Source organism: Ixodes scapularis, unplaced genomic scaffold (genome assembly GCF_016920785.2).
Source record: "Ixodes scapularis isolate PalLabHiFi unplaced genomic scaffold, ASM1692078v2 ptg000064l_1__unscaffolded, whole genome shotgun sequence".
Lineage (NCBI taxonomy): Eukaryota > Metazoa > Arthropoda > Arachnida > Ixodida > Ixodidae > Ixodes > Ixodes scapularis.
This window is the reverse complement of record NW_024609903.1, coordinates 60,704-84,886: the sequence shown is the minus strand read 5'-3', so window position 1 is coordinate 84,886 and position 24,183 is coordinate 60,704. Positions and strand designations below refer to the sequence as shown.

Genomic DNA, 24,183 nt, shown 5'->3' with positions numbered 1-24,183 from the left:
AACACGAAGACACAAAAGAAGGTTTCGAGGCTTATCAGAGGACGAGGTCAAAGGGGGTTGGACAAAGCCGCTAATCTCCCTCTGCTGCCCTGCCCAGGGAAGGTCGCGAAATCGGACTCGTCTGGACTTGCTTTGCGTAGTACAAATTTGAGTGTCTGAAACTGCCGCTCATGTAGAAGCGTGCCTGCCTTGGTGCGGACCGCGAGATCACAAAATAACTAAGAAAAACAATTTTGAACGCCGTCGAAGACGCGATTTCACGTGTACCAAACAAAAACCGGGGAAAAAAAAAAGAGTCGGGAAGCTAAATATTTTGGTGTCATTACGCAGAGATAAGAGTCGCGTCCCTGTGGGTGTCATTTATCCGGCACTTTTGATTCTCTTGCGACATTGTTTCTTCATTGCTACACTCCAAAATAAAGTCTCAGTGAATGTGCTATAAGTAGTGCGAAACCCAGTCAGGTGAGTTTGTAATATCCGAAATGAGAGCGCCACAGTTTGTTCAAGTCATCAGCTTAAAAGGTCTTTCTCGGGTTAAAAGTAAGCAGATTCTATTTCCCTTAATCTTGCTTTGTCTTGTTTTTTAACGTCGGATTTTAGGCTGTCAAGAAATATAAATACTTCGCCGGCATAGCCGATTCACGCAGGACACTCTTGACAGTCAACCAAAAACGGCGCCACGTACGGTATGTCAGGATAGCGTCGGCGCGACCCATCACATTTTTCACAGATATTGGCTAGACCAAAATATTACCGGCACAATCTTTCCGATTTAATTCCATAACAGTGCAATACTGTGTGCTGCCTAGGTTGTATATTTACACGCCTTCGTTCATTTTTTATTTTTTTATTTTTTTTTTGCGAGCGGAGATGATTTTTTTAAAATCAAGGTTGAACCGATAAAACTGATGCACGCGCGAAACGTAATTTTAGGCTCGTGTCGGACGAAGGGTTCAATAGGAGTTGCAAAAACTATTCTCTAGCACTTCCTAATCATACGCGACTCCGTGTGGCGATTCATTATACTCGATGTTTGTGCCGCCGTACATCAGCAACAGTTTCACCAAAGCAATAAATATGAACGGCTATGAAATCATGGGTGTATTTGACCGCATCACCATTACGCCCCTTTCACACCGTGTGGATGAAGGGCGTAAAATTCGCCCATACACCCTTTTTACTCGATTTCAGACACCATCGCTGCAAGTGGGGCGTAAAGAGGGCGTGTAAAGGGTGTAAAACGTCAGCACACCCTCTTTACACCCACCGATATTAAAAAATCGTGTAAAAAGCGTGTAAAAAGGGTGTTTTTCCTAACCTACACCCTTCTTACACCCTTTTTACACAATTATGGGTGTTACAATGTTTAGTGTGTACCGTGGTGGGATAGTGTATGAAACTAAATTCTGATCCGAATGGAGCCCCTGTCAATGTCATTACGCGAGCGTTCAGTAACGTCATGATGACGATTGTCTAGAGGTACAGATGTCGTGCCGAGACCGAAATAAATCTAAAAATTCGGATGCGTAAGCTACGACTCTGCCTACCACATAAGTTCGGCTAGGTGGTGAATTTAATTTGTAAATTTATTAAAAAATAATACTTGCCTCAGTCAAAAGTTAGAACGGAAAACAGAAAAATTGCCATGTATTGCAATGATTGCTCTCGTCCCCTGCTTATGTCTATTAAAACGTTCTGGCGACCCACAATAACGTTCCAGTGGCCAAAAGTAACGATTAAAAAACATGTATGTACAGATGTTAGAAGGAAAAAAACTTCTTAGTTGTACATTTCCTTGTTAAAGAGCTTCATATGTCCTTCTTTCACAGTCAAGTTGACACACGTCTCTCCCCGGGTAGCCATGGCTGACTTGACCAAGAGCAGGGCGTTGACACTCTCCGGCCCAAGCCTGTTTCTTTTATGGGTCTTCATGTCACTCAACATTGAAAAGATGCGCTCTGTTTCTGCATTGGAGTGAGGAAGAGTGAGGACCAGCTTTGCCAGGGTAGCGATGTTAGGAAGTACTAATTTGTCATCAAACGTCTTCGCCTTGCTCACCTGACCCCAGAACGCATCTGGCGACTTGGTTTGCAGCCCAATCTTTTCACTCTCTGTGAAGAACGGGGGAAGCATTCGCCACTCTTACTCAACATCGCCGACACTGGGTAGGAGGTGCCTGTAGCGATCTTGAAGCACGGACAACGATGGCAGACGTTTCCGGGCCTCGTAGCTCAATGCTGTTGAGGGCTGCAATAACCGCACTTAGTGGAAGAAAGGTCCGGAGATCGGAAGCCTTTTCTGGACTTCGAGCACTACGGTTTGATAAAAAGACATGCAGCGCAGCTTGAAGTCACGAACTTCGGATGATCCTCCTTCCATGGTGATCTTATCCAGGATTCCCTGGCAGCCTGCTCCAACGTACAGCTCCTCCAAGGCCAGCAGACTTCTGGGGTCGAGTGGATTGAGTTTAGCAGGGTCCTTAATAGAAGACGGCTTCATGAAATTCTGGCATAGGCACCTCAGTAGTCTTTGGCTTTCTTCTTGAATGACTGCGATTAGGCTGTCCTTGCTCTGAAACATTGCGTTAAGCTTGTTGAAGAAGCCAAGCACATATTGCATGAACTTGAGATACGCCTCCGTGATGGGGTTCATGTCCTTCAAGATCAGCTCAGCGGCCACAATGCGGTCCTCTGTAGCCGCCTGTAAGAAGAGCAATTTCAAGGTCTCCCTGTCCTGGAGGACGCGCTCTACACACTGGTGCAGCACAAGCCATCGCGTCTCACTTGGTCTCAGTATCTTGTTCTTGTCTTTGTGGAGGTACTCTTGGAGTTCAGCGAGCTGAGCCTGACGCTTACAGCTATGGCTGAAGTAGTTGGCGACGTTTCTCAAGAGGTCCTCAACGTTCCTGTGAAGCTTTAGTGCTGCCTTGCTTGCTGCTATATGCAGCGACAGATGCAGCGGATGGTTATAAAACTGTCATCCGCCTTTTCTCGCAGCCTTGCCATCAGGGAGTTGCGCTCCCCCACCATCACACTAGCGTTGTCACATGCGAGCGCGATTATGTTGGTTAGCGGGACTTAATTTCTTCTCAGAGAGGCATTTCTCCACAGCTGAGGCAAGAGGCTCCGATGAGCACGAACTGGCGTCAAGTGGGATAACTTCCAACAGCTGTGTGATTACTTGGTCTTGCTCTTCTGAAAAATAGCGGACGACACAGCAGAGGAGTTTGGTGTTCGTTATGTCCGTGCCCTCATCTACAAATATCGAAAACTTCGAAGCTCCCTGCCTGTGCGCGAGAACTTAGTCTCCGCTTTTGCCAACACGTTTTTTACGATAGATTCAAACTTCGTTCTGTGAAGACTCACACCTTTGGCAATGGCTGAGTCATGAAATACCACCTTAGCGAGCTCGCCCAGATGATCCATTGCCTTGAAGGATAAGGCGTGCTCAGCCACAAAAGCCGACATTTTGGTCTCAGCAGTCTTCACATTCTGTTCGTGCGGGTTTGACTTCTGTACGAAGGCTGTTATCAAGTTCTGATTTCTCAGCCACGCGGTTGCCTTTATGTGGGCATCTCTTTTTGAATGTTTGGTCAACTCACTGTGTCCGGCGACCCGGCTTGCGTTGCAGGCTTTACATGATGCACGAAATGGGTTTCTTGGGTCCGGTGCGAGCCATCCCTTGAACTCCGGAAGCTCCAACCATGCCTCGCGGAAGCGCTGCTTCCTCGAAGGTTCGGCTTTATCCTTTGCCATTTCCTCTCGGATTTTTCGTTTCTTTTTCGGAGTCGTCACTGACGACGGTCCAGCGTGTTGGTCTGCCATCGTTTTGTTCTATACGGGACTGATCAAACTGCATACTAGTCACCGGTCGGAATCGGAATGGTTTTTGAAATGAAAGGAGAAAGGGCGAAGGGAGGGAGGACTATTGAAGGGAGGACTAAACAAGCGAAACCACGAGGAAAAAGACCGCGGTCGTGCGTGTCGTCTGCTACGTGGTCATGTGCTTCGGTGCGGCCAATCAGAAACCCACAATTGCTCCACGCTTCAGAATCGAGGTGCACAAGAGAAACGATGTTACATCTTTATCAAAAAGCGCGCTGAGGCGTGTTTAACGCGTTTAACATAATGTCTGTGTCGATCTGTGGCGCCACCTGGTGTTTCCAGAAGTAACTTTGTTGAAGCAAGAAATATACAGAAATGCCTAAAGTCCAGACAACACAATTAAGTTTTTACATGAACATTAAAAAATTTCCAGAAATAAAAAAAAAATGGCAGCGATTGTGGAAATCCCCACGTTTTCCTGTAAAAGTGGCAGGGCGTCCCTACGTAGTACCTCCCTACTGGACCAAAAAATCGCCAAAAGTCCCTACGTTTAGGGACGTATCCTTACAGTTGGTAACACTGACTGAGAGTACCGTGAAATTAGAAATGCAAACAATAAAGGATGTCCCCCCTGAGCTTGTTAAAGGGCAACTCCGCTCAATTCCGAAAAATTTAGTCTTACATGTGAGTCCATTTCACAATGCACTACTAAACAGCTCTACGTCTTCGGATTCGCGAAAGGTGGAATATTATTTGTGTAATCTTAATTTAAACATCAGCTGATACCGAAACCGAAACTTTGGTTGCGTCAAGCAACATTGGTCTCGTGTCGTCAGAGTCATGGCCACGTCGCGTCAAACCATTTGGTCTTGTGACTTTCGTGGGAGCGAGGTACAGGACACGCGACGCGGTCAGGTCGCTTCGCATGGCGTGGACGGTGATGGTCCGGGGGAGAGGGGAAGGGGAGAAGACGAAAGAGGAGAGGGGGAGCGGAGAAACAAAACGGATAAGCGCGCAAACTAGCGCATCCGCGTTACGGTGATCACGTGGACGCCGCTGAGCCAACACCGGGAGGAGGAACTCATGACGTCATCGTTCAATTTCGCTCTGAGAAGTAAAAACAAACAAAACGTGAGAATGACGTAGTCATGCCTCTGACGTAGTGGCTCAACGTTGGCCGCTCCAACTCCGTCGCATTGACTGCGCTGACGATTGCGCCTCACGTCGCTAGCTAGAGTTGGCAGATTTCGGCAACTTGGGTCATTTGAAAGTTTGCTGGCCAGTTTATTAAATATATAGACGGAATTAGATCGTCATATTTGACATGGGGTTTACCTATATAATACTAAAGAGGGCTGCATAGTTTTCTAAATAGCAAAAATGAAGCGGAGTTGCCTTTTAGGTAAGTCGGTCGCCTGTCAACTTTTCAGGAGGACGTGGAAAATAGGTGGTGAAGCTGTAATCTTATCTTTTACGGAATTAGGGACGACCAAAATGAGACGTGATCCTGGAAGCAATCCAAAGTTGGAAACGTGTGGAACTCAAATTGAAACAAAACTTTCCGCATTAGATATAGAGCACGCCCATAGGCTTGGGCGTTTTAGATTTGACAAGCCAAGGCCCATCATTGTAATTCTTACAGGGAAGCTGTTATGTGCTAGAATCTGGAAAGCAATGCGGTCCATGGATGTTAACAAAAAAACTCCCGTTTAAACGGCGCTCCTTCGTTCTGGTTGGTCGTGGCAAGTATAAATAAAAAGAGGGGGCGACCCGTGTGAGTCAGCATTTCCTGGCATTATTAGATGGTGAGGTCCTGATTCCTTGTTATCACCTACAGTCACCGACTTATCTCAGCTGAGAGTGCGTTGTGAGGAGGCTGGGGGCAAAACGTGCCGATCTATCCTTCTTTTCTTTCGGTTCCGCAATGCTGAAAAAAAAAATGTTCTTGAGGTGTGTCTTGGAAAATTGGGTTTAGAACTTGCCTCTAAGTGAGCATTAGGCAATGATCACTTTAGTCACTAAGAATTTAATAAAAACAATTAAGCAACTGTCGTGAAGTTGTCGTCAAGATAACAGCTTCGCTGGTCCTCCATCTTCACGTGAAGTGGATGGGCTCTATATTTTTTCCCTTAATTTTAAAACAAAATTAAAGACCCCCCCCCCCCCCCCTCCCTATCTCCGGGATTCAAGCTACAGGACATCAGAATTGCGATTAGCGAGGATTTTTCGGAAAAATATGCATTACGAACGTAAACAGCTTTTGCAGTTTGGGTAATAGCAAGGAGAAAAGTTCAAACCACGGTTTAACAGGCTTATTATCGGAGACACTACGTTTTTATATGACCACGCTAACAGCCCGTTAAAGTTAAATCTTAACAATGGTAGTGGTTCTGCTTTTAAACTGTCGCAGCATAAAAAAGAAGGTAGACCACTCTGCCTCTTTTATTGAATCAATAAAACCTAGCCTGGCACGGAATCTTGGCTGGATGCTTCTGCTGCTAACACCAAGGGTTTTTCCTCGGAATTCTTTGTCTGTCCCAACAGCAGGAACACGCATATGGCGGAGGAGCTTTTATCTCGGTTCATAACAGTTTATAGAACTCTGGTATCTGCCCCCATAATTAGAACGGCGCTTTTTTGACGGTTGGTTAATTTCACGGACCGCCGGGTTCTAGTGTTCAGCCACTGCTGGAAGTGTCAGACACGCTGCTATCTGTTTGCTCTGAATATTTGATACTAGGCGGAGGCTACTTTCCCGACGTGCAATAACAATGCGGTTTTCCTCGAACGACCTAGCTCGTCTTCCCTCTATTCTTCATTCATCAATTTTATTTCAAGTTGCAGTGTTTACCAAAACGTATCATCACCAACGAGAACTGGTGCTCAACCGGCCAGTGTGTTATTTTATATCTTCTCTTTACAAATCAAAATTCTCTCATGTCTCCTGTATCGACGGACCGGGAATCATCGACCACGACGTCATTATTACAGCGGAACTGTCCAGGGCTAGTATCCCCAGTTTCGTGTCCGTGGACAAATAAATCTCGACACAACGCTCTGGACGGCGGCACATAGTACAGCTTCGCTGCTCCTTCTTCACCACGGTGGATAGACTGAAAGTTTTGGAAATTTGATGTGCCCTCAAGCTAACACTTAGAAATGTGTCCCTAGGAGGGTTTATTTCTATGACCAGGGCGATTACTCTAGACTTGGTTGAAGTCCAGACGAAGCCGACGCTACGAGCGGATGGAACCAATCAGACGGCATTAAAAGCGCACTATCATGGTGTTCGCCATGTTTATGTACCTATTTTATCATCGCTGAGCCAATCATAAGCAGAAAAGCCCCAGTGACTGCCGCTTTTTACGCTGCCTGATTGGTCCCCTCAGATTGTAGAGCCTGACGGATGAGATGTTTTCTTTTCTTCAAGATTTTGAGGAAGTTGTTTTGTCTTTGGATCTCGACGATCTTTGGAATACGTTTTCTTATAAGTAGGATGTCGTGTTTTCGGAGTTTATTTTTCGTCAAATTCGGAAAATGTTTTTTGGAGATTATTATTATTATCACTATCAGTATTATTTTCTGAAGATTCGGACTTTATCTGAGTTTATTTTTGTTTGATTCCCAATCAAACAAAATTCTCTGAAATTCCAAGATTAATTTCGCAGTGTTTCGAATTAAAATAAATAAATATATATATATATATATATATATATATATATATATATATATATATATATATATATATATATATATATATATATATATATATATATATATATATATATAATATCCATGCTAAATAAATATATTCAGCTGGATTTGACGTTGGTGCCATTGCCGCTGGAAATACTAATTTGTCCCACGACGCAGGTTGCACACAAGTGTTACTTCGATAAATGTCGATACCTTAAAATAAATAAACTCCTGGAGGTAGTCGCTGGGAAACTACGCGCTCTCCGGCTACACCTCGTAGGACCCCTCATCGTTCGACTGCAGAACTCTCTGTTTATTATCTACTGCGAAATTAACCGGGGAATAGGATCCTCCTGCCCCCTTCACTTCGAGCACTGGAGAGCATCCTCGCGCTCTGCAACAGACCGTGGGCGCCCCGAGTGCAAGGCTTTGTCCGCAAGTTTTCTCCTCAAGGACACCAGCTCAGGTGGGCTTAAACGAGGTTCATAGCAGAACTTTGGACCCTGACCCCCAAGGGCTGCCCAATTCCGGGGGGAACCGATCATCATCCGGATTTATAAACGTGTCCGCCAATAACACTATCCCGTCTTTATTTATTTATTTATTTATATTAAATTTTTTTTTTTTTTTTTTTTTTTTTTTTTGCGGTGGAAGTTACGAGCGCGTTGGACGTCGATCTTTTGCTTAGGGATCACACGCTCGCTCACATCCTCGGGCGGAGAGCTGAGTCAGGTCATGAAAGGGAGGCAGTTGATTGGTTCGGCGAGAGGTCGAGGTGAATGGAGAGGCCAAGGTGAAATTGCTCATTTCATGAGCCAAAATGGCGACATACGGGAAGCTTGGCGTTACTTTCCGACGGAACGCCGGCGTCCGGCGTTTGGCTCTTGCACTCTGACGCGTTCGATGAGCGCAGTGGAGACAAAGGCAGCTCTTTATGTCTAGCTAAAGTAACTGGATCGTGGGAAAGTAGCGCCAAGCTCCCCGCATGGTCGCTCTTTTCGCTCATGAAATGAGCAATTTCTCCTTGACCGATCTTCATATTTTGGTGAGCCGATGTCAATTGCCTGGTCACGGGTAGCTTTATAGAGACGTTTCATGCACACCGAGATTTTGCTATCCGCACACCGGGGAAACTGGCGTACATCATCGTACCACCACCCCATGCGGTGTCGGTGCTTGGAGGCATTGAAAAATAATTTCCCTGTTTTGAAATATGCAAAAAGAACAATACAATTGGAAGAGATCCGTGATCAGGCACGTAGCCAGGATTTTGTTGTTTCGGGGGGGGGGGGGGGGGGGGGGGGGAGGGGGGGCGCCCATGACAAAATGCTGTATGAGGTGGAGGGGGGCTCCCAGCAGCCCCCCTGGCTACGTGCCTGTCCGTGATTGATGAGTTGATTGCATACACAGTGCAAAAGACGCATACTTTGGCGAGGCACGCCTTCAGCACGATGATGCACCATGGCGATCTCGGTGTGACTGAACTAGAACGACCCTCTCGAAGCTTCGAAGATTTGAAGGGGACAAAATGCCATAGCAACGGAAACCGATTAGCCAATCGCCTTGCGAGGTTTTGGTCGCCTGTACATTAGTATCCATTTGTGTCCGGCTAGCAGATATAGGGAAGGCAATGGAGCTACTTTCCCCCAATCCAGTTAACTTTAGGTCGATAAACTAATAATTCGAGCCAGAGCTCGGCGGTCTAACCTTTCCGCGCTCTTTCTTCTCCTCTTCTTCCCCATTTTCGCGGCGCATAGGTGACTCACGCTCCCAATACGGTGTTCCTAGAAATCATTCCTGCAAATATTACGCACCGCACTCAAAAAAAAAAAAAAAAAATTGATGTATTTTTTTTTATTGAAGGGTCGACATGATAATATTTAGAGCGTTCAGTATCATTATTCAATAATTTCGAGTAATTAACGTTTAAATAGTGAATTGAAAGGTATGATTTAAGTTAGAAACTTGCTGGACATTGTTCAAGAACCACTCAAACAACACAATTCACACAAATGTAAGGTACGTACAACATTTCACAATAATCAGAAAAAAAAAATAAACCCGCTAACTTTGGAAGGTTTTCTGGGTTTTGGCTTTTCCTTAGAGCGCATCTTTGCGCCAGCGGTCCCGCTCCCACGTGGCCGAGGCATGCAACACACGTGCGCCACGTTTCATTCCCTCCTACAAGGAAGGCGAGGCGGTAGATCGCGCGAGTTGAAACGTGGTGGCGCCTTTGTGCAAATAGCTCTCAAATACCTCCGGTTCTCAACTAGACGGGCCGGTTTAGCAGTATTTGCGAGATTCAATCTACGCGCCATTTTCGAAAAATGGTCGCTCTCGCCACTCTTACCCATAATTGACTCTTATGGTGAAAGAAGGATGCGTAAAAATTTAGAAAATATTCCCGAACCGGAAGTGTGCCAAAACTACCGAATAGCTGGCGCCATTGAAAATAATGCAAAAAAAAAAAAAAAAATGTGGAACTCTGGCGCAAACATGCGAGATGCGCTCCGATAGGAAACCGAAACCCAGAAACGTTTGCAAATTTAGCGGGTTTTTTTTTTTTCGAGCACCGTGAAATGTTGTACGTGCCTTATATCTTATAAGTAATAATGTAGCGGGTGTTCGACCATGTCAAACATTTTTCTAGTTGCCTTTCAATTTACTAATTAAAAGGTTGAACACTCGAAAGTAATTATTAAATTATACTGAACGTTATTAACTTTCCTATATTGGCCCTACGCTAAAGACTAGTACGACATGAACTTTTCTTTTTTTCTGTGCGATGCGTACTTTTCGAAGAAGCAATTTAACCGGCGTTTCGAAGTTGTTTTTATTTTGCCGTACTTGCAATAGCTTTTTTTTTTTTAATTTTCTGCTTGAAATTTGTGCTTGTAGTGCGAACATAATTTTGAGGCCTGCATTGGCAATATAATTCAGTTAAATCCGGCAATGTAAGACATCTTAAAAAAAAAAAAAAGCATTCCTAGACTTCGTGTTCTTGAACACACATGATGTCTGATCCTAGAGGGCAGAGCTGGCCAAATTACTCATATTTTGTAATTAAATTACATTACTAATTACTTTGCTGAAAATTGCTGAAATGTAATTAAATTACATTACAAATTACCACAGCCAGAAAGTAATTAATTACCATTACAAATTACTTTTAAAAGTAATGACATTACTTTCGCATTACTTTTGTATACTTTTACAGGCTGCGCCTACACAGGCGCAGCCTGCGTAGGCGCAGTTTCAAACACTGCTGGCGGCTAAATTCTCGTGTTTTCCCACTGCATTTTATGTTTCATGGTGCATGTATTTTCCCGAGGACATTGGGAAGCATTGTACTACATTTGAAAAAAAAAGCAGTAAACTATTTTTGTTGGGTACGCGCGTGACAGAACGAATGCGACTGGAACGTTTTTTTTTTTTTGTTTTTTCTTACGGTAAATTTTTACGGTGCCGTTCGATTAGCCGCGTGTGAAACGACAAAGCGTTTAGCTGTCGAAATTAATTAACAACAGAAGATAGCCGAAGGGCATGCATTTTTCACGTTCACAAATAACATGTTTACCGATATACAGAGGGACGCACGCGACTGATCCGTTTCCCACCCCAACCCGGACAACTATTTTTGGAGATGTTTGAGGACCCTACGCGGATTAACTCTGGGAGGGGGGAGAACTATTGTCATTGTTCGCAAAATCGCGTCGAGGGCCGTTCCACCAGGGGCCTTAGTTCGACCTACTTCCCCTCCTTCGTTTCCCGAGAATGTCGAGCAGAAAAGCTCGAATGACAGAAACTTACCAGCCCTATTTCTTACAGTGGAAGATAACACAGAGAGGGTACGCAGCGTGATTCAGAAAAAGTAAGCGGACACTTTTAAGAGAGGCCAGAAAACGTCGAATGCAAAACCGCAAAACATAGGTAGAGAATCGCGCTGAGCGGGTTTTTACAGTTCAAGAGAGTGGCAGAAAATGTCTAGCTGATAGCGGGCGCGAGTGTCGCACCAGCCGCATTAGCATCAGCAACATAGCGGCGGCCAAAGAGCGTTTTTTGGAAAGGTGTAGAGGAAAAAGAAAAAGTAAAATAAAAGGAAAAGCGTTCTTGTGTATTGTGGACACAAGAAATATGCCTGGTGCGAAAAAGTAATTAGGTAATTTAATTACAATTACCGTCGCTGGAGTAATTCATTACATTACTAAATTACCTGCTACAAAAAGTAATGAATTACATTACTAATTACTGGAACAAGTAATTAAATTACTGTAATTTCATTACAGTAATTACATTACTGCCAGCTCTGCGAGAGGGACACTAAACCGCTACAAAACACTTTTTTTTTTTTTTAAGTGTCTAGATGGGACGTGCGTATACCGAAGAAAAAGCACTTTTCCTGAAAATTAAAAATTAGCGCAATATTTGCGTCACGAGACTCACTGTAACGATTTCGAGAGATATGCTCCTCTTTCGGTGTCGACTTCTGAAAGTAAAAGTGTGTTTTGGAATTGCATGCTTTGGAATTGAAGATTTAGTTTTTTTTTTTTTTTAACTAGATTTGTGTTGTAGCTTATGTAGTGAGGAAACTGTGCAGCCGATGCCGCTGCAATGTGTACAAATGAGTTCGGGGTGTATTTATGAAAAGAGGCCTCAGGAAACGGCGACAGTGCAGTATCCTTTATTTTACACTATGATACACATTTGATAGTCACCTTCGACAGAAACACCCGGACTTCGTTTTCTACGCTGGGCCATATATTTGACGGTGCATATCGAAAGACTTTCGGCATTGATAAAGAACCCACCAAAGCCTTGCCGAGCCGAACGAGGATACTTCATTTGGGGATGTAACATCTCTAAACACTATAATAGAAGTCGCTCAACACGTAATAATCTTTGAAGCAATAAATAACGGCGTACAACATAACGGCTACGTTGCGCTTCCGTTTGGAATCCCCAGCAAGGTACCACTACGGACTACAAGTCAGTGGTGGCAGTGAGTGTCAACAGGACAGTCTAGAGATCGTTGTAAAACAAGAGCTGCAGAATACCCATAGAAGAATAGCGCTCCGCTGAGTGTCCAATGAGTCGGCATTTTCCTTTCCTTGACACGCAGAAAAGTAGTGAGTTCATACTGAGCCACTTCTTGCAGTTTTTTGCTGTATCACACTATCGCGTGGTGGTACACGGAGTGCCATCTTAAAATATATAGAGTTGTCTACCGTATTCTGCTGTCTGTCGTGCCGCACGTTAGTATTTTTTTAAAACTTAACCATGCGTCTATATCTGAATTAAATACGGAAGGGACACTGCTTTACTGCAGTTCGAACGATACTTCGTTCTTAGTTGTTTTATTATTTTTTTCCGCTGCGCACCAGAAAGTTGGGATTCTCGACAGTGCAGACAGCTAAACTTTTTTGTGAATTTTATTTTAGAACGTGGCTTTAACAAAAGTAAGGGACTGATATGTTGGAACGCACGTCAATGTAACGTGAAACTAGGACTTAACCTTAAGCTTAAGAAAGAGCATCCTAAAGATACATACATTTAAACCTATAATTTGTTCTTTTTAATACGAAGATCATAATCCCATCTTGTATTAAGTAAATGTTATAGGTGTTTCAATTCGCCAATACTTGGTTCAGTCCTACGTTGTATGTTGAAGCCATAATAAGCCTTGCAGCATTTTGTGCGTGGCCGCTTGCTGGGGATATGTCGGTACGAAACACTTTACAATTCGGCAGTTTCGTTCGAGCGTAATACACACAACTTGTAGAGATTCAACAGCTTAAACGTATACTATAAAGGGACAGGTTGGTCGTTATACCTTATGTACATTGGCTGGCAAAGATAGCACTACACTTGGGCGTCCCAAGGTGCTCTAACGGTGACGATACCAAGCTATGGGCTGATAACAGGAGGGATTATAGCCCCGAAACATTGAGATTTAACTGCCCAGTCTCTATCTCTCTATATCTCTATATGCCCAGTCTCCAGTCTCTCTTTATCTCTATTTCTGACTGCTGCAAGCACAGCAGTCGGGTAGAGAAATGAGTTGTATTTGTTGCTTGCGTGTCTGTTTGAGACGAGTCTTTACATGGTTTATGAGTGTGGGCATGGTTTGATGGCGGAATGGGACTTCATCAGGTGCCTGCACCTTTTACGCTTAGATGAGGACGCCATATTGAATGATGGCGGTGGAGTGGGACGCAATGGTTTTATGTGATTTCGGCGACACTCGGTAACTCAATCCTTTAAGATTTCGTACTATACTACCACAGGAAGCTTGTATGAGGCAGTGAATGTCTTGCGTAGCACATGAATAGCTTGTAATGTGGTGGGAAAAGACTACTGTAGCATATTGTGGAGTTCAACTGGTACCTTTTAATAACGGTCTCAATTACTACAATACAGTGACAGGCGAATGCAGAGCTAAAATGGTGAAATCCTTCCAAACAACAAACATGGGGCTATAAACGGACTATTTCTGATCCTTCTATTTTGCCCAGTCCTTTGTACACTTTCTTGTTTTGTTTCCTTCCAACTGACGTTCCTTATTACCCTTAGAAACTGCAGCATGATTATTGGCGAGTTTTCTGGAAACTTCATACTTCTACTGTCACTCATGCGTTTTTTTTTTCGCGTGACGTGCTTAATTAAATTGCGCTATCAAAACAGCTTAGTTTCAACTTCAGCGACAGTTCTTCAAAATTATCTTTCGAATAGAGATATAAGTAAGCTTTTTGTGTCAAAGAAGGGTGATGTAAAAAGTATAACATGTATGGCAGTGCTCGGAGAGTCTATCCGATACAAAATGAGCTCTAAATTTACTGTAAAGCAAGAGATCCGCCAAAGCGTTTCTGCAGTTGATGCAAAAAAGGTAATGCCAATTTCAAACATTAAAACCCCATTTTATTTGTGAGCGCGTGCATGCGTGTGTGCGTGTTTTTGTTTGTTTGTTTAAGAACTGTAGCACTTTATCATATTTGTGCAGGTTCGTTGAAAGCCAACAGGTGGATTTACTATACCTGCCGAAATAACACTTTTACGCAAGGAATGTCTACCTAAAATTTTGATATTTCAAACGTATTTAGTTTGGTAACGTTATTTATTATGACTATTTCAAATGTGCTTGGATTTCAGTTTGCAGCTTAGCTTTGACCGAAAATGAATCGAAATGAAATGAACTGATAGTGTCAAATAGAAACGATAACAATGTGTGTGTGAGTGTGAGTATGTATCACCTGTCGTTTCTGAGCTTAGTTGTAGATGGAGTATAATTAATACCTGCCCACGTGCTGCTATCATCTGTCTCGCTGCAAAGTCAAAGCCATTGTTGAATTGTGCGAACTTGGAATCATATTTAACCAAATCATTAAGTTGATCTGCTGGCAAAGAGAGAATGCTATTTGTTAATTGTGTATCATTTGTATCCGGCTGCTAAAGAGTAACCTGTAATATTTACCAGACAAAACCTGTCACTGGAGGCAGTCGAACCTCTCGTAAACGGACACTAAAAAGCACCCCCTTCATCGTTTATGTTGACGCATGCCACAATATATTTCTATTAAGAATCTTTATCAGAGCTTGACTTCCTTTTGTTGTTGACTGGCTACTCTTGATCATCATCGCGAACAGATGGTTGCTGGCATATAGATATATCATGTTATAACAATGTAGGAATCCTGACATCACAAAGCACACGTGACACTGAAAACAACACTACTAGGCACACGAACGCACACGAGTGCATTCGATTGTTCGTTCTACGCAGTAGCACTGAGAGAGTGGTTCTCGCGAAAAAGTATATTACACTGAGTCATTCACGTTTTGAAAAGGTGGCGCCTTTGATGACCCCCGTTGCATTGTACCTTTCTTTCTGCCCACTGTAGACGCATTTCGCGCTTCGGTTACCCGAGCCGCCAGCAGTCGGCGGGCCCTCCGAACCGCCATTGCTGACCTCCAAATTCAATCGCGCTTGCTCTTGCAGCCTCCGGGTCTAGGAGTCATCGATTGCGACCGCAATGGGACGCGTAAACCGCGTCGATCGGGCAAAACCTGCTCGGTGGAAGCTTTCAGAGAAAGCTGACAGCAGGAACCACGCTGTGTGCACTAAACATGACTTAGTAGCGCGAAGCGCCCACGCACTGTCCACGTTTAGGGCCAGCTTCAATGCACCGATTCCCCTATTAAAGAAGGTCGAAGAACGGTGTTGACAATGGTTGCTTCGGCACTTCAGTGACCATCGAAGTACCGCTACGTCTATGGTACAACGCCGTCAGTTAATCGTCGGATAGTACGTTAAATTTACGCACTTTACGCTGGGTGTCTCTTTACAAACGCAATAAGTCTTCGACGCAGGAAAATGTAACGCAAGGTTTTAGGGTTACATGCGATTCATTTAATGACCTCTAGTCCCCGGCAGGGTGAGAAGGACAGGCTGCGCCTGCACGCTCGAATCTCAGGAGACAGCCAAGTGAAGGTAGGGAACTGGAGGCGGAACCCAGAAAATATCTCCCCGCCGTTCCAATCCTGTCAGTCACTCGAATAGTTTTCACGTATATAAGGTTAGGCTGTGCGAGCAATGGCGACAAACCGAAGATTTTGCAGGTTTGTAAACACTGTCGCAGCGCATAACAGACTGCTTGTCTGCCTTATAGCAAGAACGCTCGAGGACCGCTCGCTTTCATGTATGATTTGCAAAGATTACAGTGACGTGATCGTTGCGGAATTCGCGCAAACTTTCTTAATTCTGATTCATCCTACTGAATTTCAAGAAAATGTGAAGAATTTGCGGCATCGTTAAGCTCATTTAGTTCCACTTTACCAATATAGAAATGAATAGCGTCTCAGGCATTGTTACACGGCCGGATCGTAATGGTAAGCTGATGGAAACTTTAACAAGCTTCGATTATTGCTTAGAATGACGTAATATTCGGGCCATAATTTTGTGTAGTCTGCGCACTCGCGGTCTCATGCTATTCGATAAATAAGGAAAACAAAAACAAACAAACACTAGAATGGTTTAAAGTTGAATTAAAATAATTATTTGGTGGCACAAAATATAGCAACCATGGGTAATTTCAACGCAGACAGGGAAAAAAAAAACACGAAAATAAGGCTTTGGTTGTTGCTGGCACAGCAGAAAACGCACTCCACTGACGATAAACTGGATGCCAGCTATGGCGGCTGGGTCACCTGACACGAAGATGGTGGCGCGCATGCAAAGCTGCTGTAAAACTTTTATATTATATAGGCAACAAACCATGGTCAGCACTTCAAAGCGCTGGTGGATTGTTTTTGTGCAGCATTTAAAACAAGTAATTCCTTTCCTCCTATAGATACTTTACATGAAAAAGGCTACAATGACGGTAGGAATGCTCAGGATCCCGTAGTGAGTGAGTTCGTCTCCCTTCAGCATTCGCGATCAGTAGGTCCCACTTATGCCTTCTGGCAGCTACACCCCAGCACCGCGTCTTCTTTTTTTCTACTGTGTGAATCCCAATAAATTGTGCAATGCACCAGGTAAGAAATGTAACAAAACATGATGCGGCATAGAGGTCATGAAATCCCCAATCACTTTCAGTTATAATAAGCCACGCAAGTCTCCGTTGACGCGAAGGCTTCGGCTGTGCCTTGCATTGACGTCATGTCAGCGGCCATTGCGGAGGCCTTGCTGCTGAGCGAGTAACTTCCCCAGCATACATTTTGCACCACCGAATTCGGAAGGTGGGAATGAGTACCAGCATGATACGATGGCGCCACATGCAGGCCATGCACAGTCGAACCCGGTTATGTTCGTTATATACGGAATTCGTTATATCTAAATTTTACGGGAAATCTTTATGATTTTGATGCTTATGGCCCGGCAAAGTCACTTAACGTATAGCATATGCTGGTTAAAATAGCTACAATAACGCCGTATTCGCCTTTACACAGTACCCGACGTGCGCGCGCAAGTTTTAGGAAGCATGAAACGATACGCTATATCCAATATTTCGCTATTCTCTAGTTCGTTATGAGCGGACTTGACTGTATTGGTCACGATCGGTGCGGTCGCACTGGCTGCTCAGAAACACTTCACCAAGTGCCCAAACTCAAACTAGCGCCACACTTTCATCTTCTCTCAATCGAACGCATTCAGTGTGCGGGGCTCGGATGCCTCACGAAGATTCTTTCATTCCAGGGGTTTCGACTAGCACGACCGCAGCTACGACGAAGACGACGTCGTTCTTGGATCTTTCGTGTCACGTGGCTCTCCTGATGACGTCGGGCGCGAGGCTTGTGGAAAGTTTGGGGGCAAGAGACGCGGAAGCTGGCCAGCAGCGGCGGTCAACGCTGGGCCCTCGCCAGCATGGCGTCCACGATGGCGGGAGGGAACGGTGGGGAAGGCCTCCTGGACTTTAGACCTCCTTGCAGAGGCAGATGGAGAAGATCATACCGATGATCTGGAACAAAACGTACCAGACAGAATGATGTTATAACTATTGTTCCGTGTTTTCGGTATGTACCGATAATCACCGAAAAATAACTCCCAAAGGTTTTTTCCCAAAATCGCTGAAACCGAAAAAACCGAATTGAAGCTTGCTTTGAAGAAGAAAAACCGCAGTTTCACGGCAGGAAACTTTTATAAATAACTTTCTTTGTGTTCAACCCAAGCACCGACCGCACTGAACTGTCCGCGACGCTGCTTGTTTCTTCAGAAATTGTTTGTATGTGCTTTATTTAGTAATAGATAACGGTTATAACGTCGTGTTTTCCAGAACGCGCAAGATATACCTTTGCTTTTATTATGCGAGCCCCGATAAACCCCGATTTATGGGTTTATCGGGCCTCATATGATCAAAACCCCCGATTTGTGGTGTATATTTGTGATATCACAAATAGACACCAAAAAACACCGAATTCGGGCAAAAAATTAACATCGAAAAATAACCCTCGAATGTAAAGAAAAATAAGTACCGAAAACACGAAACCCTATCATAACTAAGGTTCCGTGTTTTCGGTAAATACCGATAAACCCCGAAGAGTAACCTCCGAGCCCGTTTAATCAAAATCGAGGAAAACTGAAAACCCCCGAATAGACATTTTCTGAGTAACGAGCGCCATCTGGGAGTTTTCTGCAAACTACAAGCGAAGGGCAATCCAACATATTTCCGCCTGTTTCGGTGGAACACACTGAAATCTTGGACGAGAACATTTTCGGCAGAAATGTGTCTGGTTGAGGGAAAGTTAAATTAAAAAAAAAGAAGTACTCTTGGATCGTTCCGTTTTATCGGTTTCATTGCTTTTTATGCCCCATACTATCGATTAAAAAAAAAGGATTGTGAAAAAAGACGAAAGACGCCAAAACGATAGGTGCTGACAATGTTGGTGCCGGCTGACAATGGCGAGAGCGGAAAGAAAGGCCAGGGGGAGGGTGACCGCATGCAGAAATGTTCACTGGGAAAATTTCCATTGGAGCTGTCCTTGAATAAAAATAAACCCAAGCTTCATGGAAGGAATTCATTATCTGTACCTTTATTGTGCGTTGGTCCGCACCCCGGTGTGGCTGCTTTTTTCTTCGGGTACCACGCCCACCGTCCCGATTCTTTATTTTTTCGGCACCGGAACGTTTGTCGAGTATATTCGGGTCGTACACATATTCCCTGGAGGCTGTGTAATTCCATTTTCGGGTCTCGTTTTCTTCAACGCGTGCCACAATGAACGCAGACCTTTTCGACTGGCACCGAAAATTTACGCCGAAAAACACCGAATCTATGTGCAAAAAAATAGACCCCGAGAAAGCACCCCGAATTCTAAGAAAAATGAACCCCAAAACCCGGCACCTTAGTTACAACGTAGCTGTAGTCTGTTGCACCATAATATCTGCAGTATAGAAGCTTTGCCTCCAGTGCGAGCTTTCTACCTCCGACAACATTTCGGCGAAGCTAAACGATGACAGAAGACAACGAGCATGTTCTGGAGGCAGAGCTTCGTTCGCTGATCTTGCGTAACAAGTTACATCCAGCTGTTACTTTCATTTCAGCCAATCATCGCAGCTCGGCTAAGTCATCTGACATATATTCAGTATTGGAAACCAGCGTCTTTCATACGTTACGAAGTAGATTGCTTCGGGGTATTTGCAACTTAATTATTGTCATCTAGTTTGGGGATAAACAACAAAAACAAATACGAGCAAACTACGTATTATACAAAAGCTGTGCGCGTTATTGCCAATGTTTCATGCCATTACCATACTGAACACTTATTCTCATTGTTTAATATAAAACCAATTTTAAAAAAAAGTTAGAAGTCCCCACTTCCTGTGGCGTACAAATATATTGTTTTAAAAATAAAGTTTTTGAAGAATTATGTAACCTTGTCCTTTTCACTTCCTGGTATCAATTTCGCCGTAAAGAAAAGTGGCTTGTTTCACAATCACATACATCATATTATAACCACACGCTAAATTACCAATTAACTACTTTATTAGATGATTTATTTTTAAACGGTGTGGTTGATATTCGTGCAATGACGCTGGCAGAGGTACGAGCATTGTTTTAGGGTTGTTCTCTTACGTACGACGGCTAAGGCATACGGATCACCGTAACATTGTATATTACAATGAATTGATTAATTTTTCTTTTTCTTTCACATTTAAAATAGTGTCCTTTCTGTCAATGTACGTATTTTGCTCGTTTTCTGAAATTGTTTGGGAATCGCCTGATGTAAAGAGGGCCAGGACCTCCGTTAAGATGTGCAGCATCTTTGTGTATTGGTCCCCCGTTTCAGTGATGAAAGAAAATAAATATTTATTATTATTATTAAATTGAGAGATATAGGAGAAAAAAACCCAGTGTCGCCACCTATCGCATTACATGCGCGCGTCTTCTGACCCTCAATTCCAGAGCCGACCAAAATTCATTCCGCTACCATTGATAGGGACGAAAAGAAACTTGCCTCAAGCCCGGCAACTCCGCAGCCAACGGCAATTAACAAAGTGCTCTCCTGCCTGATGAAATCCTCCAAGGCATCCAGACATCCCTGGAGAGACACAGACACACCAAGAGACGGACAATGGTAAGCCTAAACGTAGCCACTGCCCTGCGACACTTCAAAATATTACGTCAGCACCACCTGATACATATAGCGAATACGGTCTCAAAGGCCGCGCTTTTGGACAGCGACCGACGCAATAAAAGCGGAAGAGGAGGAGTTAGCATATAAACTATTGTTCAAGGGGGAAAAAAAAAAAAAAAAGGCCGGCTTGGTATTTCCACAACACCACCTAGAATCATCGAAGCCCGTGCACCAGCGTTTCGACGTTATCACAGTAAAATCCAGCGCAGGCACAGATTGGGCAAGATTGGACAATAGAGAGTTTTCGTAGACCGCGTTGCCCCCTCCGCTAAGCGTTCCGCAACGAAGAAGTTGCTACTGCGCCTGCGCGCCGATAGCCTTGACTGTGGAGTTCTTGCTATCGTAGCGGGTTGCGGAGGGCCTTGCGGGACGGCGAAAACGATCTACGAAAACTCCCTAATGCTCCTGGGACGCTGGGTGTTGGGATCAGTCGCAATTGCTGGGTTGGCGTCATATTAGCGTGGTGCCGTATACGTGGAGGTATAAGAAAGCTGTTCACAGACGGCATTACGTTTCTGCCACGTTCAACAATCTACCCGAAAACCTTCTTAACCTGTCGTCTAAAATATAAATCACGAAAAATATGAAACAGTTTCCCTTTCCCTCGTGTCGAACGAGACAAAAAGAAATCTAATTGTCTGTTTGTTAGGTTGAACGCACCAATTATATTTTGGGGTGTTCTCGCTCGTGAATGCATGTCTGCGGTTTTATATTTTTAATACTTAATTGCGTTTCATTTTTAAAACTTTTTATGTGTTGTCGAGTGGCCGAGGTTTTGCGTAGTGTATATTATCGCATTTTCTTCTGGCTTACACATACTTGTATTGATGTTGTCAGTTGTCTATTATATCGATTGTTACACTTTATGTATGTTAAAATCCTGAGACTACTGTCAGGTCCCGCATGCAGGCGTCCTACGGTTAATCGGGCTAGCGAGTTTGTTTGTATTTCTATTGTGAAATAAACCTTATCCTATTCCATCAATCCCGTGTAGATGGCACATTCCGGGTTGTTATGGCACATTCCGGGCGTTGCTATGGTCCCTTGTCACAAAGAAGTGCCGCAAGGAGACACTTGCAGTTCGCGTCCCCGCGGACCTTCGGCCAAATGAGGGGACAAACAACTCCCACCAGAGTCCCGCTCCACGAAATCTACATAAAATAATTAATCATCAGCTGTGCTTAGCTAAAAAATCGGTTAGCGAGATATTTGCTGGAAAACTTTGAATACTAATTGGATGGCCGGACCCATTTTATATGTTAAATAGCGCAGCATAAGGACCTTCAAAAATTTCCAACTGGTTCGTGTATCTAGCGCTTGAGCATTCTATAGCAATAGACCGATCTCACCAGGAGTTCCGCGACGCCATCGCTGCCGCGGCACGTTCGGCTGCATGCATACGTTCTCCCCAGTTTTCCGGCCGCGCAACTGCGCGTTGTATGCCCGTCCTTCGGAAATTTTCGGTTTAGCACGAGGCTTCTAATTGGGTGCTTTCCTCACGGTCTTCAATGGGTGGCTTCACCCGTCCTGTGCCAGGGTGCTACGATACCAGCACCAGGCATAAAGGCATCGAATTGAATGTCTTTCCGAGGGAGAAAGCAGCCTCCGACAGAAAGGCGAAGGAAGGTAAACAGAGCCGGACAGAGCGCCAACCAGAATATATTAGATTTGCTTCGCGATTTGCTTTATAACGCCTGTACAGGTGAGCTAAAGAGTGCAAGCTTACAGGGCACGAAATATTCGGGCGTGCCGAAGTGTTCCGTACGTTGGAATCTCCCTGAGTACTCGCTCCGTAGCGGCCTATCTCATTCGGGACCTCCGCGCTGCTTTGCGGCGGTCGTTTTAATAACACTTTCTGCTCGATGTATTTTGGTGGTTATAACTTATAACTGTCATCGCGACGACATGTTACAATCGCAACTGTGCTTCAAGAGATCATGGCAATCACTAAATATGCAGTGATTCTCGGTAAGCATCGCTTTAAACGAAACGGCTGGAAAGTTCGTCCGCGTGTTTTATGTTCTTTTCATTATTTATATTAAACTTTTTCAAATCATTTTTTTTTTTTCAAAGACGAAACTTAAAAGCAACGCATATGGTAATTAACAAGTGCAACACTTACTTCCAGAAAGGCAGCAAAAGGCCTCACCCACCTTGTGGTGGCCTATTATTCAATAACTTGATCTTGGCTGGCGTTACTGAACCGTTTTGCACTAACAACAATCAAGACCACAGAAACAAAAATGAAGAGCTTCCACCGTCGGGCGACAGTTAGCTAGTGTTCCGAGCTTACTCAAACAAATAAAAATTGATTAAAAATTTTACGCAAAAACTCATCTCTACCCAAGGTTGTTAGGGCGCGTCAAGCATGGTCTTTCTGTGGATCGTTCCTTGATTGTATGCAGGCTTCTCCCCGTCACACAGGCTGTCAGCCAGAATGAAACGACTTTTAGAAAACTATCGCTGCCCCAGAAATTTTATTTAGCTTTTTTTACTTTATTGCCGCTTAAACGTTATGCCCACGCCTGTGCACAACCGAGCTCTGTTTCCCACCGACACACTCGATGCTGTTCCGCGGTGCTACACCGAGCCGATGGTCCCTCGAATTGTTGTGTTCTTTGCCACTGAACTAGATGTTGACTTGTTTTCAAGTTCATTGAGTCGTTCGAGCAGCCGGAGTGCTCGAGTAGTGGCGCCGTCGTTTTTCCCGCGGCCGTAATGGGACCATCGCGTGAACGACCTGAACGTGGCAGCAGACGACGAAGGAATCCTAAAGCAATAAGACAATTGAAAGCGCTTCTCTGCGCGCGCAGACAACCCAAGACAGAGCAAGCCAAGCCAAGGCATCACAAACCACATAATCTTACGAAATACACATCAGGATACTTTCCGCCGATACCGGGGCGTCCCAAACGATGATGTACGCGCAGAGCAGCCCTGTCCAACCGGCAAGCCGGAAAGCAGTGACTACAAGTGGCACGGCAGCGGCACCATCTCCGGAATGCGCGCGCGTGCGCAGTTCGCTCAGTGAGATGGGTCTATAGTAGGATAAACATGACTGGAAGATCTACCGAAATGGAGCCAGCGGAAGTCCCTCAGGAGGCAAGAGATTACATGTGTTTATACGCGCTGATGTCTACACACACGAGGTGTGCGCACTGCGTGAGATGACGCGTCTGCGACCGCGCAGTGTGTAGAGGGGGTAGACTAGGTGTATGAACACGAAAAGGCTGTATGCGTGTACCTGGCTGTGCCTGTAGATGCTCTGCTTGGAGTCCATGTTCTGGCAGAGGGTCTCGTTGACGGGCCGGGGGTTCTTGTGGGCGTCGGCTTCGGTCTCGTCCCGCAGGCGGCAGCAGGTCTTGCTTACGTTGTCGCCTCTGGCCAGGCTCTCGGCCTTCCAGGCGCTCTCCAAGTAGTCCCCCGGTCCGAACACGCCGCAGCACTGCATCTGCGCGGACGTGCGATATCGAGCCAAGTTAAAGGCAGCTCGGACACATCCATTGACGACACTTTTCATTCTCGAATTTTACGAGCC

The 24,183-nt window shown here is 44.6% G+C and overlaps 1 protein-coding gene and 2 pseudogenes across 1 annotated transcript in view; all 3 read right to left on the bottom strand.

Moving 5' to 3' along the window:
- Nucleotides 1-1,779: 1,779 nt before the first annotated feature.
- On the bottom strand, nt 1,780-2,652 carry LOC8029733 (annotated as a pseudogene).
- On the bottom strand, nt 2,653-3,824 carry LOC115320240 (annotated as a pseudogene).
- An 8,361-nt stretch (nt 3,825-12,185) lies between these two features.
- The window catches only part of LOC120841385 (CD151 antigen), a 58,370-nt gene continuing 46,372 nt past the window's right edge, over nt 12,186-24,183 (bottom strand). The window contains exons 4-6 of the mRNA XM_040212280.2: nt 23,890-24,096; nt 20,466-20,549; nt 12,186-17,971 (exon numbers count right to left, since the gene is read on the bottom strand). Of these exons, the coding sequence (XP_040068214.1) occupies nt 17,927-17,971; nt 20,466-20,549; nt 23,890-24,096 (336 nt within the window). The 3' untranslated portion in view covers nt 12,186-17,926. The remainder of the gene's footprint in view (nt 17,972-20,465; nt 20,550-23,889; nt 24,097-24,183) is intronic.